General features: G+C 36.1%; 1 protein-coding gene across 7 annotated transcripts in view; it reads left to right on the top strand.

The window, feature by feature from the left end:
• The window catches only part of LOC150094432 (protein alan shepard-like), a 725446-nt gene that overhangs the window by 697729 nt on the left and 9164 nt on the right, over positions 1-18553 (top strand). For all 7 annotated transcript variants that reach the window (XM_090411869.1, XM_090411870.1, XM_090411873.1 and 4 more), the window contains one exon: positions 2646-2754. In XM_090411869.1, coding sequence (XP_090267995.1) covers positions 2646-2738 — 93 coding nt within the window. In that variant the 3' untranslated portion in view covers positions 2739-2754. The remainder of the gene's footprint in view (positions 1-2645; positions 2755-18553) is intronic.

Raw genomic sequence — 18553 nt, 5'->3', positions numbered from 1 at the left:
CTGTGGGGTAGTGCCAACACAAATGGATGAGGTCATATTATAGAATGAATGCTTGACAATAACGACCTCTCCCTTTTGAATAATAGACTTAATATTTCCTTCCATATGCCTTCTCCTTCATATTTTGCAATAGACCTTATGGTTCTGCTCCCTGCCATTTTTCCTTTTCTCCTGTGAGATGTCGAAGGGAAACATTTATGGAAGCGATCGTTTTCCATATTTGCACTGTGTTCTCAGAACAATGTTCTCCTACATTCTGGTCTATGTGGAAAATGGACCTGTCTGACTGGAATACTTTTTTTCCATCATTCAAAATTTATTGCAGAAGCACTCAAACGCTTATCACTGAAACAATGACGTATGTAATAGATTGTACATGCAAACAGCAGCTGCAATTACAAAAAGCTTATCTTAATTTTCACTCTATCCAAAGTGTTAGTAGAATCTGCAGTGGCAAATAATCAAAAATTATTATTTTTGGTTATTATTAATAGCTTATAAATGTGCTCAGGCCAAAGCATGTTATCAAGATGCATCAGAATCAAAAATAACCTTGGATCCAATTTATTATCATCAATTAATCCTACAACCAGTGAAAAAATTGTGTAGGATAAAATCAGGAAAATGAAAGTTAGAAACAAAGAACACCATTTGTCTACCTTGGAACATAATGGATGTGTTTGCTGATCCAAAAGTTATTACAAACACTTCAGGAGAAAATTTTGCCAGAATCTCAGCAACAGCTTCACTGGCCTGAATTTTTAATATTGAAAAAAGCAGCAAGCGAAATAGTGGCTAAGCTTTTCTACTAATAGATTACAGCTGTACAATCAACCATTTGTTAAGGAGGAACTAAAGAGTTATTTTACTGTCTTGCCACAGTGCAGTAGGTTCTGATGTCATCCATTATGAGATGATAGAATATCATCTTCTGTGTATCTCCTTCTCTTACTATACAACAGAATACTTACAGAGGAAATTTCCAGATTCTTGGCATAAATTGTCATTGTGTTTCCAAAACCAGGAAAGGATTCAACACAAGCAAACAATTATCCACCTAGTGATTTGGCCATCTGTCTTTATAAGATATTGGAGAAAATGGTTAATGCCAGACTTCTGGTATTAACCAAAGAAGATCATTAGAAAGCAATGATCTTCTCTCTGGTACACAGTGTAGATATTGTTCAACTTTGGACCATTTGGTCCATTTAGAAACATTAGAAATACATTTCTGAAACATGAACATGTGCTTTCAATGTACTTTGACACAGAAAATGCTTGAGACTGTAGATGCATCTGCTAGATCAGCTGATAATTTTTCTCCACACTGTTTGACAGTCCTTTGTACAGACTACAAACAGTTCAAAAAATCAGAGCTAGTAACTCATATGTCAGTCATCTTACACATTCACATTTATAAAGGATGGATGATCCATCTATGTGTAAACAGTACATGTGTCTCACTGTTCATCATCTTCTGGTGGAGTGCCAACACTTCACTTGAGAAAGGAATGAATTTTTTTACTAATCTGTCTGAGCCATATACCATCAGGCAAATCTTATCAGAATCTAGATTGATATAGTTTATATTATTTTTTTTAAATTGCTTTTCTACATAACATATACTAATTTATCTCTTTATTACTGTTTATTATTACCATGAGTTCTGCTGCAACTTTTGGCTTGGCACAATACCACCTTAACGTGAAAAGTGATGTTGCAAGAAATGAATGTTTTGCAGAGCATGATGTTATGTGTATTAGCTGATGACCTGGGAATAAGAGCTTATTGTCCTACTGTACACTTCCTAACACCACAACTTATGTGGCAGAAAGTGATAAATCATACACACTTCTCCAGCAGTATGCAAACAACAGACACAGATAAGATTTTCACCATTGAAGAGTCGTTTAACTACCAAAATAACTGGGTATATGCCCTGGATGGTTGCACAGCACATGCCATAGCCTGGGATTCAGAGAGGTCATCACCTCAAGTCAGTAATGGTTTGGTGGAGGGTGGTATCAGGGAGTATCCAGGTTGAATTTCTGCAAAAAAAGAGTTCAAAACCTCTGTCAAAGTGTATCAAGACACCATTCTGGAACCTGTGGTACCGGTCCCTGAACAACACCTTGTTTTACTGTAGACAGTGGACCTCCTAACAGAACTCAGCCCCTGCACACAAGATGAGGACCACATAACAGTGGTTTGGAGCATATGTGCCTGTCCACATATCACCATTTGATTGGCTGTCTGGGAGTTCCAATCTAAGTCCATTGGACTTAAAATTGTGGTCAGAGCTTGAGAGTGTAGCCTGCAAGAAACAACACCCCCCCCCCCCCACACACACACACACAAATCACCAGCCTGATCTTCCCAGAAGTTATATAGGAAGGAATGCAGAGTAGTTTTTTTGCTTGAAAAGTGGTAAATGGAATGCATTGGATGTGTGTGTGTGTGTGCACTATGTAGAAATAATAAATTTGTGTAAGACAGATTTATGAGGTTTCATAGTGATGACTTTCCACACTGAATCTTCTGACGATATGAAAATATAATGATAATAAAGTATCATTAACAGCAAAAGTTATCGGTGTTTATTAATTGTCTTTACTAAATACATGTTGCATTTTTTAAAATTTCAGGATCACATGAGTGCAAGTGTACCTGGTAGTAGTTCCACTGCAGGAACAGAGGACCAGCAGCAGTCGTATCAGGCTTACAACCAAGCCAAGTGAAAAAAAATAATAAATGGTAATTTTTTTATCTTATACTTTTTAGTGAAAATCCTTATTTTTAAAACTGTCATTACCTGTTACCCCGCTGTATTTATACTAGTCAAAGTGGGTGATAAAGTGAAATTCTTTTATAAATGGTTTTTGTTATATAAATATTCCACAATAGGATTCATTACTTCCAGTAAACAATTGCAAATTAAAATGTTCATAAGGGAGATCATTTTAAAAGCATATTCCTGAAAGTTACTGACAGCTTATTATGATAATAAAATTTCAGTATTATTATGAAAGACTTCAAAGGAGTCAGGGACTCATCAAGAGAGGCTGAAGATCACCTACCCGAGATGTCATATCTTAAGCTAATCCACATTGCACGCACTTACTGCTTCAACACACAAATTGTTCTACTCACTCACTTCTGTGAGAGAAAACAAAAATTAGCTCTCACTCCTTTCTTAACCACACACTAAATTAACTTCCACAGATGCCCCTTTTGTCCTTTCCCCACCCTCCATATAACAAAAAATTTCATCAGTTGATAACCTATAACACTCTTTCAGAAGTTTATAGACCTCTGTCATATCACCCCTCTTTCTCCTGTTATTTCTGTCTGCAGTCCACACTCTCAATCATTCTCTGCATTCCATAATACTGATATCATTTTTGTAATGCTTCTTGCACACTTTCCACAGCTTCTTTATCCCTCTCCTAACCCAGGAGACTAAATCCTCTCATAGTAATCCAGGCGCAGTCATATCAAGGCCTTGCAAAGAGGCAAAATGACTTCCTTATCCTTAGATGTCAATGTTTGTTTCAACTTCACAATTATCCTCTGAGTTAAATTTGCAGTGTAACTTTAGGACTTCAGTTTCCTATCCACCATAACTCTAAGATTTCTAGCCTCATCAATTTCTTCTAACATAATATTCAGCACTTACAAAATGATTTGAATAGGCTGGAAATTTGGACAAACGAAAATGGCTGTCAGTTTAATGTTAGTAAGTGTAAAGCTATGTACTTTGTTGTGATGAGATTTCCAGCAGCATATTATATTATGCTGGTGGGGCTATGCCACAAGAAACTGAGGAGGCAAGGGATCTTGGCATATTGGTGGATAAGAATTTGAAGTTCAAAGGTCACCTAGCAAAAATTGCAAATACAACTCAGAGGAATTGCGATGTTGAAGCAAACCTAAGGATCAGGAAGTCATTTTGCCTCCTTTTAGGGCTTTGATAAGACTACACCTGGATTATTGTGTACAGATTTGGTCTCCCAGGTTCCAAGGGGATAAACAAGTTGTGGAAAGGGTGCAAAGAAGAATTACAAAGATTATATCCAGATTATGGGATTTATATTATGAGAATAGATTGTGAGTGTGGATTGCAGACACTGGTTAACAGGAGAAAGAGGGGTGATGTGATGATAGAGGTCTATAAACTTTTGAATGGGTGTTATAGGATATCGTTTGATGAAATTTTTTGTTATATGGAAGATGGGGAGATAACACAGGGGTCATCCATGGAAGTTAGGTTTTGTTCGCGGTCAAGAAAGGAGTAAGAGCTAGGTTTTCTCTCAGAGAGTAGTGAGTGCATCTAGTGTGAATGTGAAATTAAGGACAGTATGACAGCTAGTTTGGGTGATTTATAGCTTACCTCGATGAGTCTTTGACTCCTTGGAGATCTCAGATAATAATAGTAATAATAATCCCACCTATATAATATGCCATTGCAAATCTCATCATGTCAAAGGGCATAACTTTATACTTACTAACATTGAATTGACCACCATTATCATTTGCCCACCATTCCAGGTTATTCAAATCATTTCATAAGTGCTATATATCATAGCATCCATGATTATTATAAACCTTGTCTATCTTTGCATTAACAGCAAACAATTGAACATCTCTTTTCAGGTCCCTCCCACTATCACTAATGTATAGATAGAACAATAATGGTCCAAGCACTAATAACTATATACAACAGGTACTCACTTCCAAGCCAATAGTTTATATTCCAATTCCATATTCAGATTATGCGCCTTTCACATAGTATCCTATTAGATGCCTTAGTGAAGTCTAACAGTATCATAGTGTATCCAACTCATCCATGACATTATTATAAAATATGAGCAAATTGCTAAACCATGACATTTAGTATAAACCATTGCAGTTCTTTGAAAAGTATAGCTTGTTCGTCTGTCAACCATTTTTCTGTATATGAGTTCTTGCCAACTTTTCTAGAATTTTCACCACTACTCTAGGTCTGTAGTAAGACACGTCAGTCTTTGCATCACTCTTGTATAATGGAACTATTATACATTCTTTCCATTCCTTTAGTATCTTTTCTAAACTGAGAGTCAAGTTATACAAACATGTCAAGGGCCAAGCTGTTTTGGCTGAACATTCCTTTATCACATGTGCTGCTATCCCATCTGGCCCTGTTTTTGTTGAATTGATAACCAGATTATTTAACAGCTGTTGAACCTCATTTTTATTCACCTCTATATCTTCATACAGTGCAGTAGTAGTATTGTGTACCATGTTACACACACACCTGGTTGATAGATATCTTAGTGAAGAGAACACATTGTTTGAACAATATCATCTGCTTCTGTCATAAGAATGCCTTCTGCATTCACTAAAATTATTCTTCCACATTCATTTATCTTTTACTTTCAGCCAGTGCCATAACTAGGCAGGTGCAATGGGTGTGCAGGCACAGGGCCAAAGACAGAGGTCCCTGAAATGGGATATCAAAAAAATGCTCAGTATTATATTTTAAAGTTTGCCACAGTGGTTGGCCAATTCATAAACATTATAATAGTCATAAACAAAATTTCTATTTCTATTGTTTTTTTTTTTTTTTTTTTTAATAAAAATTAAATCTTGCATATGGCACACGAAAGCTAGTTACGGCATTGCTTGCAGCTTTCTTTTGGGTTGCCCTTAGCCTGCATAGCCAAGTTCTTTTCATACTCTGATTTAACTTTCCATACAATACTTGTAACTTTTATGGCTTATGCATTATATTTCATAACTCTCGTCACCTATTCTCATGGTATTCCTTCCACATCATGAAACATGTCAAGGGCCAAGCCATTGGGGGGCCCTTGTGAATCATCATGTTTTTATGGATCTTTTTATGTACTTTTAGAAGACATGAAGAATGCATGTCTTCTGAATGTGCATTACACTCATCTTTTGAATCATCAATCAATCCACTTGGATTTGATTTTCTTTTGGCTCTTTTTCTGCAATCTTGACATCAAAATTGCTTCGCTAAATATGCCTCTTCCATTCTGTTATAGTGACAATATCACCTCAAATTAGCTCTGTTTGCTAACACACTCTTTTTGATGTATTTATTTTTAGTATGGTGATGCAATTGGTGCCATCCATTCATTCCCTAATTTCCTCAGGATTTGATATATCTGCAGTCTCCATTTTTTAGCAGATGTTATGTTTCTAACCTCATTTCTCTTTCGATGACACTTGTCTTGTATATTGTTAGTGTTCCTGCTAATCTCTCTCTCTTTTTTTTTTTTTTTTTTAATAAATTCATTCAGTTTGCTTATTTGGTTATCTGTTTATATATCTAATCTGCCATTATAATGAAAAACTGTGCTGAAAATTCTGAAATATTTTACTTATCCTATAGGTTTGCTATTTATTTCCCCTTTTATGAATGAGTACAGAGAATATCACTCCAATCATCTGAAGTAATACTCTTTGTACTTAATTTGAAAGGTGTGTTTTCTTCATTAAACATAAACATGAAATCCTGCTTTTGTAGTTCAGCATAACTTTTTTTTTATTGGAACATCCATATATTTAGCCAGTTTCTAGGTCACTATTGCATAAACATTGTCACTAACTGGAGGCAGAACATCTGAATCCCTCATGCTATAACCAGGTATAATATTCGTTGACCTTGAGTTTCTTTGTCCTGTGCTACTTAAGGAAAGTTGTCTTGCAACAGCACGCTAACTGTGGCTTCATTCTTTTCACAATGATTAATCATTTAGTAGCTAGTAGGTTTATTTGGCGATGCATTTCATCATCACGGTCAGGTGATTCACTAGGTTTGTAGCAACACTGCACCATGTATCTTGTAAGACTCCACACCATACGGCTTCAGACTCATTACTACATGGACAACTGTCATTTAATGACAATTGTTCCTGATATTGACATTTGTATGCAGACATAAATTATCTCCAAGCGTTTGTTTTACTCACCTCTTAGTGACCCATTTGAATAAATTTCTCATCCCTTCTCTCTTAATGCCTCAGGTATGCAGACAGCCTTCACATATTAAATACATCCAAACTAGAGAGAGCACACAGTCATTCTTTTATCATAATCACTTCTATGATTAAGCACATTCATATAATTTAAACAGTTGCATACCTTAGTCACTCTTATGCATAGATTCTCACCACTCCCCATATCAGGTCTTAAACCAACAAATAATTTTTGCCAGGCTCCTGGTATCGAAAGAATCCAAGTGCAGACAATCCCTCTTATTATTATTATTAACAGGAATCTCCATGGAGTCCTAAGACTCATCTTAAGAGACCCAAACTATCAACACGATATTTATCGTACCTCTCCTTTAAACTATTGACAGACATAGCACTTACTACTGACTCAGGCAACCTATTCCATTAATTCACCACTCTCCAAGCAAAAAAATCTAGTCCTCGTACCCCCTGCTAACCACATACTTACCTGACTTCCAGGGATGACCTCTTGTTCTGCTCCCTCTAGCCAAGTGTTGAAACATTTCTCTTGCATCAGTCCTATAAAATCATTGAAGTAACTTAAATGTTTCTATTATTATATTTAATATATTTGAATGTAATTAAGATAGATTAATTATATTCAAAAGATGAATCACAATAATGAGGCATAATTCATGCGCATATTACCTCTTGTCTTGGTTGCAGCTGAAGTATATATTATACTATTAGAGTTCAAAGGAACAATTGTAAAAAGTTGCATAGATTGAAAGAAAAATAAATAAACTTATGAATAGTTAATAGTGATCACTTCCCAAAACTTGGATATTGGCATGCAATCTGATCGGTTCAGGTTCTGACAATTTCATAGAGTTTCATATGTATCTAGGAAAAGATGATAGAATTTGAACTTGCTTCAATGAAGAAGTTTAGTCTGGTTTCAAAGAACTTTGTGCCTAGTGTCAATAGCATGTAAAGCAATGCCCAACATGTCAGATTCCAAAAATCTAATATAGTCTTGATGTTCTTCAATTCTAATCAATGCAGAAAGGCCATTCTGTCCAAAATAACAAAGATGCCATGAGCATCTTTGTTATTTTGATAAACACCTAGTAAGGAAAGAAGTGGTAATGTATCCTTCATGAATGGTAGAAATTAAGACAGTTTCCGAGCTGGTTTGAAGGAAGTGTATCGATTGAATTTTTGAAGAATCTGTATGAGCCCTATGTATAAGACTCTTGATAGTACCAATTTTTTTGTACTAAAAATTAAGGTATCCAAAAACAGTAGTTGGTTATTCGATTCACATGCAGTAGTGAACTTAATAGGGGAGTACAAGTAGTTTACTTTCTCTAGGAACTGAAGTAATTTTGAATCAGTGTGAGTCCATATTGCAAATGCAGGGTGATTCAGAACTCTTGGGCCAAACTTTAAAGGGTGATAGAACACACCGCAACAAGCACTTTTCGTCATACAATGCATGGTCTGAACTCAAGTGGTGAAGCGCTAGGGGTTAGCAACTACTGTGTCAGGGAATGAAGAAACACAAGAATGACAGAGGAGATTTGAAACAATTGCAGAAATTACAGAACATAAACTAAAGAATTTTATTGAACAAATTACAGAAACTGCTCAAAAGAGCGAGCGCCAACATTAATGCAGGCTTCACACCTTCGACGTAGTGATTGATGTACATTGGCGAAAACGCCGGGCATTTCTCATACAGCGGCAATAGAAATCATGGCAATAAGGTCCTCATTGGAACCGATGGGGCTATCATAGATCAGGCTTTTCATATGGCCCCATAAGAAAAAGTCCAGACTTGAGAGATTGAGCGATCGTGGCAGCCAAGCGATGGGACCGCCCTGCCCAATTCATCGTCCGGAAATGTTGCATCCAAGGCGTTCCGCACATCCACTCTGAAATGGAGTGGCGCTCGGTCGTGTTGGAACCTCATACGTGTTTGATGGAACAGTGTTCAGTAATTCTGGCAAGATCTCTTGTAAAAATACGAGGTATGTTCTCATTCAGTCTTGCTGGCAGAAAGTATAGGTCACTCAAATGGTCATGTAGGATTCCAGCCCAAACCTTTATGGAGAAACGTCACTGATACGAATGTGGATGTGTGGCATGCAGATTTCTGCTCTCCCATACATGATAATTGTGGGTATTAAAAATGCCTTCACGGGTAAAGGTGCATTCGTTAGTGAGACATTTGCATAAAAGTCCGGCTGCAGGAACCACTGTGTAAAATCCACACGAGGCCAGTAATCTCTAGGTGTCAAGGCGTGCACCCTCTGTGCATGATAGGGGGGTGTAATCGTTCATCTCATAGAACTACCCACACTGTCGATTGGGGCACACGTACAGCATGACAAATTACTCACTTGCTTCATTCGGGACGATATTCGCCCTACATAGAATTTCCTCTGGCACGTCCTGCATGCCGCTGACAAAGGAGCCCATTTTGCACAGATATCGGTGCAATCGCTGAAAGGTTTTACGATCAGGCACGTGTCTGGTTGGAAAGCTCTCTCGGTACAGTCTTTGGGCTTCCCTCACATTCCCGTCCACAGCTCCGTAAATGAAATGCATGTCGGCCTTCTCCTGATTTGTGAAAGAATCTATCCTTTTTGCACTCCATGGTAGAAATAACAACGACTGCAAAAACCAGCACTTATAAGTGTTCACTGGAAAGCACTCTCTAGCGCTTTACTGCTTGAGTTTTCTGACCATGCATTATATGGTGAAAAGTGCTTGTTTGGGTGTGTTCTATCACCCCTTAAAGTTTGGCCCAAGAGTTCTGAATCACCCTGTATATCATCAACAAAACGTAACCATGTATGAGACTGGGGGAAATACAGTATCTTCAGTTTAGAATTGGATTTCCCAGAGGATATTATTAACCTGTTTAAATTCCCCATCAGTGCAGGCTTTTTTAAGTGGAATAAGTTGTTCAAGCAAATAGAAGGCACATGATAGGTGGTCCTATCTCACCAGCCTTAGCTGATTATTTTATGGAGCATCTAGAAAAATAATTCTTTGACACTATATTCCCTCAACCTCATATATGGTTACGTTTTATTGATGATATATTTGCAATCTAGACCCACATTGATTCAGAATTTCTTCAGTTCCTAGAGAAAATAAACTTCACTTATTGAACATGAGTCCAATAATCAGCTTCCCATTTTGGTTTGGATACCTTATTTGTAATCCCACAGGTCATGTTAAATTTTCAGTTTATCATAAGCGAGCTTTACTAGCAGATACATTCACTCATCCACCCACCAGACTACGATCTGATATAAAAAGAATTTCAATACCTAACCTTAGAAAAAAAAAAAAAAAAAGCAAGGATTCTTCAAAAATTCAATCTGTACACTTCATTCATACCAGCTTAGAAACTGTCTTTCTTTCTACCATCCACAAACGATACATTACCAGCTCTTTCCTTACCAGGTATCTCCACCCTCACCAATGTTTCCACATCACATGAAAACCAGGTGACCATATCTGAGCACAATAATCCAAGTGTGATATGACCAGTGCTTTATACAGTGGCACAATACCTCCTTATTCCTACATTTTAGTTTACTCATTACACTTGAAATGTTCCCTCTAAACTTCAGTATGCTGTCAGCTCTAACTCCCAGATTTCAAATCTCATTCACTTCCTACAGTATAGTGCTATCAATATAGTACATAGCCTTATATTTCTGCACTTCAAAATGCAACACCTCATCATCGTCGTCGTCAAATTCCTGCCATGTACCCCCGAGGGGGTGTACAGGATATGATAGTACTACATGAAAAATTTACATGATTACTATCTTCATATCTACAATTTTCCTCCAAATCAGTCTATTACTTGTCAAGACTCCAACGTTATCAGATCTTATATTTCTATCATCTAAGACACTTTGTACCATATCAATCCATCTATATCTTGGTCTTCCTCTCGATCGTTTTCCTGGCAGAGAACACTTGTTTCGCTAATTTTTCATCGCCCATTCTGTTTAAGTGACCATACCACCTGAGATTAGCTATGCTAACGCATTCCTGGATGCCAACAATGTCAAGTTCTTTCCTGATATCCTCGTTTTTAATATGATATTGCCATTGATGTCATATCAATGGCAATCAATGGCAATATCCCAGATTAGAGGCGTGAATATCACGCCTCTAATCTTTCTCAGGACTCTCATATCTGCAGTCTCTAGTCTTTGGTCAAGTGTTTTACTTCTGACCCAGCTCTCAGATCCATAAGTTAAAACTGGTTTGAACACTGTCTTGTATACAGCTAATTTAGTGTTCCAACTAATTTCTCTCTTATTCCATATGAATTTATTCAGTTGACTTCCTACCATATTCTGTTGTCTATTTCCATAATTACCATCGTCACTAAAAATTGTGCCTAAGTAGCTGAAATGTTTTACTTGTTCCACAAGTTCTCTGTTCACAATGCAGTTGACATTTTCAACGATTCTGCTTATTTTCATTGTCTTTGTCTTTTTATTGCTGACCTTCATACCATATCTATTACAATAGTTATTCAATTTAGTCAGGGAATCTTGCAGACTTGTAGCAGATTTATTTAGAAGTATAACTTTGTCTGCATAAATCTAAGAGCTGCATTAACATCTCCAATTTTGATATCAGGTTTAATACTATTTTCCTTCATAATATGATCCATATAGATAATGAATAAAAGAGGGGATAATGTACGTCCTTGTCTCACACCAGATTTAGCATTAAACCATCTTTCTGTACTTCCTTCAATCCTAACTGCTGATTTACAACTTAAATAAAGACTAAGTATTGCTTGATATAATGCCCCATTGACACCATATAACTGTATTGTTATATGGTGTCAATGGGGTATAAGCGTATTGAATAGCTTCTCTCTTGGCACCTTATCATATATCTTTTCCAGATCGACAAAACTTAAATACAGATCTTTGTTATGTCCCATGATTTCTCAACTATTTGTTGTAAAGTGAAGATCTAATCCTGACAGCCTCTATTTGGTCTAAATCCAGCTTGTTCTTCACCAAGCTTTTCTTCCACAATTCTTCTCAACCGTTTCTCAAATATACTAGCATAAATCTTACCAGGAACACTCAGTAAGGAAATACCTCTGTAATTCTCACATTCCATTTTATTTTTCTTTCTACATATGGGTACAAAATTTGGAGGAAAATTGTAGATAGGAAGTTAGTAATGATGTAATTTTTTCATGTAGTACTGTCATATCCTGTACACCCCTTGAGGGTACATGGCAGGAATTTGATGATGATGATGATGATATGGGTACAATGAGAGCTCTACTCCAATCATCGGGAATTCGTCCCTCTATCCACGTCTTCTGAAATATGCGGTGTAGCCACTGTAAGACTTTTATACCTCCATACTTCAGCATTTCTGGTCGAATATCATCTACTCCTGCTGCCTTTCCACATTTCTAGCCTTTGATGGCTTTTTCTACTTCAAGTATGGATATGTATTCCTGACTGTATGCCTGTTGAGTGTTTTTTACCACTGTGCTATCACTGCTTGTTTCATTTAGCAATTTTTTGAAGTAATTACTCTATACTTTAAGGATATCTTTTTCTCCTGTTTTCATGTCATCTTTATCATCTCTAATTCCTCTTACAGCACTCTTTCCTCCATTTCTGAGCTTCTTCAACAACCACCAAAATATTTTGCCACCTTCTTGATATTTATTTTATATGTTCTTGCCAAAGTCTTCCCGTGACTTTTGTTTAGCTAGTTTTACACAGTGTTTAGCTTTCTTACATTTGTCTCTGTATTCTCTAAGAGCACAAGCTGGCTTATTTGCCAGGAACTTTTGATATGCTTTCTTCTTTTCCTTCACTTCCTGTTTTACTTCTTGTGTCCACTATGGAGTTCTGATTTTTCTATCCTTGCAAACAACCTCACCACATGCCTCTCTGGCTGAATCAATCAGGGTTTTCTTCAAGGTTTGGTTTCTGCAACACCTTGCACGTCATAATATTAAAACTACAATTACATTCAAGCCAAAAGTCTATTCAAATCTTCCTGAAGCTAATAGCAACAGCAGTGCAGCCTATAATTCTCTCTAGCTTTGCATCATCAGCAAACAAGTGAAGATCCTTGCTCAATCCATATGATATATTGTTCCCAAACAAGATAAACAGCAGGGGCCCTAGAACAAAGCACAAGACCACACATCACTGGTTACTCTCCTTGTTTTGAGACACTGCTCAATCATAAACAACTTGTTGGTATCATTCAGAGAACCAATCTCTAGTCCATCTAACCAGCATACTATCCATTCCCATCCTCTGCAGCTTGTACACCAGCTTATCATGTGATAATCTATCAAATGCTTTTACAAAGTCCAAGAATATCACTGTAGTTAATTTTCCCTTATCTAACGCACTCATAACCTTATCATAAAATGCAATTTTTGCTAATACAAGAATTACCCTTTACAGATCCTTGCTGACCATCATAAAGAATTCTATCTCCATCAACCCAGTCGTGTTCTATTCTTAACCCATCTCTCCAACACCATCTTGACTATAACTGCAGTTGTACAGACTGGTCTATAACTGGAAACTTCTGTCCTAGAACCATGTTCATGGAGTGGTACTATTTTGTCTTCTTTCTCCTCCTTAGATAAATTACCCACTGCAAGACTTTCATTAAATAACCAGGTCAATGGCATGGCTAACTGTTGTGCACATTCCCTAAAAGTACACAGCAATATGTCATCCATTTCTAGAGCCTTAATAACATCTAACCCAATCAACACCTCACACATCTCTGGTTCTTTTACTTCCAATTCTCCTGATGCTTGCCTCCCATCTACGTATTGTACACCAGTATGATATATGCTGATGAAGTGCTCATTCAATAATTTCACTATATCCATTGCATGGTCACTCTACTGGCATGACTACCCACTAGTTCGGCCTGCCATAATTATTCTTTTCCTCTTGTTTGCCATATAGCAGAAGAGTTCCCTTGAATTATCTTTGGCCTAACCAGCCAGTCTTCTCTCATACCACACCTTTTCTTTCTTTGCCATGTTCATTGCCATCTTGGCCTTCACTTTATACATTTCATGAATCTGATAACCATCAACTGTCTTGTACCTCCATCATAACATTTTCTTTTCCAACACAGCTTGCTTGATTTCACTGTTCTCCTATTTGCATTCCTCTTGAATATTTTCTACTATTGTTGTTGTCACTGTGCATTTTATTTAACAATGTTTCAAAGTAATTTGCTGGCCTGAGTGGTTAGTGCGCTTGCTCTCCAACCAACAGGTCACAGATTTGAATCCCGCTGCAGGCATGGATGTTTGTGATTGTCTTTAGGTGAGAGACCATAGAAATGGTCTCTCACCTAAAGCTTATTGGAAGCTTGAAGTTGCTTGAAAAATTCCATGGTTGGTCTCTAGAGCAGGGTTTCCAGACTATGTAAAAATAAATTTTAAAAAATATATATATATATATTTGAAATGGATAAAAAAAAAATCTCTATCCCATCCATGGTAGAAATGTAATGTAGGTTTAGTAATAACTTTTCATAGCTAGGAATCACATTTAAAAAAAAAATCGCTAAAGACAACTAGAATATCTTTATCTTCAATTTTCACGTCGCCTTTATCATTTTCCCCTCTTTTTACAGTACTTTTCCTCAAATCTTTTCATGACTTTTGTTTTGCTACTTTTATATGTAACTTAGCTCTCTCGCCCAACATTGTGAGAAAAAAAAATTAGCTCACGCCCCTTGCTTGACTGCATTCATTCTCAGCTTCCATGGATGTCCTCTTGCCCTTTTCCCACTCTCCATAAAATGGAAATGAAAATTCCATCTACTGATATCCTGTATGATCCTTTCAGAAGGATCATACAGGATATCGATTCTCTCTCTCGTATTCTATATGCCATAGTCTTGATATTATCTTTAACACTCCTTTGCATGCTTTCCACTGAATCTTAGCAAAGTCCAAATGTATCATGGTGTATCCATCTCCCTTATCTAACTCAATGGTAACTTTATTATAAAATGAGTAATTTGCTCCATCATAACCTTCACTTAGAAAACACATGCTGTTCATTGCAAAGTAGAGATTCTCTGTCAACTCATTTCCGTATGCAATCTCTTACCGACTCTTCCAAAATCTTTGCCACCACTCCAGAAATACTGTTAGCTCAACAGTTGCGCACACACATCAGTCTTTGTGCCACATATGTGCAATGGGATTATACAGTTAGGTCAGTTGAACACTCTTTTAGCATCCACACTGATATGCAGCAGCTCTGGTATCTCATCCTCATACACCTCCTGAGTTTCTTCCACCAGTGTAGATATAATGTTTAGCTCAATGTCACATACTCTTGGTTGATAGCTTTTATCAGAATGGGCACTCATTAGTTGAATGATCTCTTCTGCATCAGCTACCCATATACCATCCAAATTGACGAGACATATTCTTTCAACTCATTCTTTCTTTTACTTGAAATGCATAACCATATAATTCTTTTGGACTTTTTAGCTTACAGAGTCCATTTCATAGTCACATTTAGTTTTCCTTACAATAGTTATAAGCTTCTGGTCTGTGCTTAATAATGTTCATAACTGACTTCATCCTTATGCACTCAGTATTCCTTCCACATCACTTTTTCTTAAGAATCTCTTGCTTTGAAGTTCAGCATGTATCATTTCCTAAACGGAATATCCATGTACTTATCCAATTCCTATATCAGAACAGGATAGTCAGTCACATACTGGTTAAGAAAGTTGTCACACAACAGCTCAATAAATTCAGCTTCATTCTTATTGTGAGATTTCATCGCTGCCCAATCAGTGTTCGTATAAGTCATGGGTGACTTATTACAGTTAAACAATTAGTATCCATTAGGTTTGTTTGGTAATGCATTTCATTGCCACTAGCAGCTGAACCACTACATCTGTAGCAAATACCCCACATGTATTTCATCTTGTTAGACTGCACCTTGCACCAAATAGCTTCAAACTCACTACATGGAAAACTGTTACTTATATTGCAATCATGGCTGTCTACCCTAACTGAACTTAAATCATTGTATGCTTCACACTCAGTACAGTTAATACATCTGCTTCTGAGGTCCAGGTCTCACTGACGTCAATAATCTGAGGCCACATTGTATTCATGAAAGCAACTAAGTCATCCTTTTTGTATTTGTCTATACACTCCATAGACTTTGTATTTATCAATACCAGGATGTTCAACCCGTCAATCGCGGAGCGATTTTTGGTTGATCTCTTATGTATTCTTACAAATTTAATTAAAACTGAAAACATAATATTTTATTTTATCATTATTTTGTGTTATTTTTAATTTGCTTTAAGTATATTGCTATTGTTTATTTATTTTTCGTTAAAATTGTCAAATCAGTAATTTTCTTATAAGTCCGGGTAAATGAATTAATTTGGATCGGTGGAAGTCAAACAGCAAGCCGAGTGAATATGATTATAAGCAAAGTGTAAAAACTCGATTGTAGCTTAAATATTAAATATTCCAAAGCACATTACATCGATTTGTTAATTAGCTTAAGTCCCATGTGAATATTGTAAAAAAAAAAAAACTTTGTTTGTCTCAGTATAGTTTGTATTAGATGTTTTTGTAAATAACTCTTTTGAAGCTAACTATATATACTGCTTTAATAAGAATATGTTAGAGTGTTAAAAACAAAGGCAATGTTTTTGCCTTTGTTTTTAACACCGAAGCTGTACATGGCAGCATTAGAATGAGAAAGGCTTGCAGACTCTAAGTGTAAACATCTCCAAAGTCAGTCAGAAAGAGTTCAAACAACTTTCCGATGGCAGCAACTTACAATCAAAAGAAAGCGGAGGAGAACAAAAGGCATGCCGAACTTGAAACTTAAGATGAAAGACTCATACTGATTCTTTGGGGGTTGCCAAACTTCATGCGAGGTCTCAGAGGAGGCCTAATAAAAAGGGACTGAAACAAGCAGAAGGGGTCCCGGTTCCAGAATTGTTGTCAGAGAGGAGGTCGCCCGATCCAGAGTCACCATCAGAGAGACTGCCCGGATCCACGTTGCTTGAGAAAAGAGCTTCTCCGTTTGAGATGTTGCTAGAATGAGACTACTTCTAGGCTGCAGACAAGGTTTCAAATTGCCGGAGAAAAGTTTCCAGGCCAAGTTAATGTCAGACATTTGCCAGTGTGTTGTGTTTTCATTACAATTTGATGAATCAAACGACTTCACTGATATTGCTCAGTTAATGGTATTAATTCACATGGTATTTCAAGATTATTCAAGTAAAGAAGAACTTTTGAAAATTATACCATTATTGGGAAGGACTAGAGAGAGAAAACATTTTTTCAGCATTTGATGAATTTGTGAAACAACACAAACTTCCACTTTTTAAACTTGTGTCTATTACTACTGATGGTGCTCCTGCAGTGATAGGTAATAAATCAGGCTTCATTTCATTATGTAAAAACGATAACAAATATCCATATTTTTGAACATACCACTGTATTATTCACCAACAAGTACTGTGTAGTAAAAGATTAAACAAAAGTTGTTTTGGATATTACATTTAAAATTGTAAATTCTGTTCGAGGAAAAGCCCTGCAATGCCGGTTATTTAAATTACAGGCAGATGATGATAGGGAACTTCTGTTGTATAATAATGTTCGCTGGCTCAGCAGAAGTCAATTTTTGAAAGATTTCCTGCATTAGTTAATGATATAAAAAATTTTATTGATGAAAAAGTAGATATTTATCCACAATTAAGTGATAAAAGGTGATTGTTACACTTATCATTTTTAGTAGATTTCTGTACGAAATTAAGTAATTTAAATTTAGAATTACAAGGTAGAGATAAAAATTTAATTGATATATTAAGTTCAATAAAAGCTTTCCAACAATACTTAACTTTTATTAAAGAAAAATATAAATGACTGCGAATTTAGACATCTCCCATTTTTATTAAAATTTTTTGAACAAAATCAAGAAATTCTTCGCTATGATTTAAAAGAATTTATTCGTGAAATAGAATTAGTTGAGGGAGAAATAAATTCAAGATTTAAAGATTTTAATAAAACTGAAATGATTGTATCTTTTATCAATAATCTATTTCAAGAAAACTTGAACATCACAGAAATTTCAAATAAAATTAGTGGGCTGTTTGATATAAACCAAGCTGAAGTAGAACTTGAGATAATAAACATTCAGTATAGTTTACATTTAAAATCAATAAACAATGATGTCATTTGGAAGTATGCACATGAAAAATTCCCCATATTAACTGATATTGCACGAAAAATTTTGTCGTGTTTCGGATCGACATACTTGTCAAAATCTGCTTTTTCAAATATGACCGTCATAAAAAATCAATTAAGAAGCCAAATTACAAATGATTATTTGAATGATTGTCTACTTCTTCATATCAACTTTACTATGAAAATATTGTGAGGTCCAAACAATGCCAAATTTCACATTAACTTTTTTTTTTTTAATCAACCAGCATTTCCTGTTGTGAGTTTGTAATCAATCTGTTGTTTC

Source organism: Typopeltis vanoorti, chromosome 22, assembly GCF_054136105.1.
Source record: "Typopeltis vanoorti isolate ZY-2024b chromosome 22, IOZ_Tvanoo_1.0, whole genome shotgun sequence".
Lineage (NCBI taxonomy): Eukaryota > Metazoa > Arthropoda > Arachnida > Uropygi > Thelyphonidae > Typopeltis > Typopeltis vanoorti.
The sequence above is the reverse complement of the archived record's forward strand: the minus strand, read 5'-3'. Positions and strand labels throughout refer to the sequence as shown.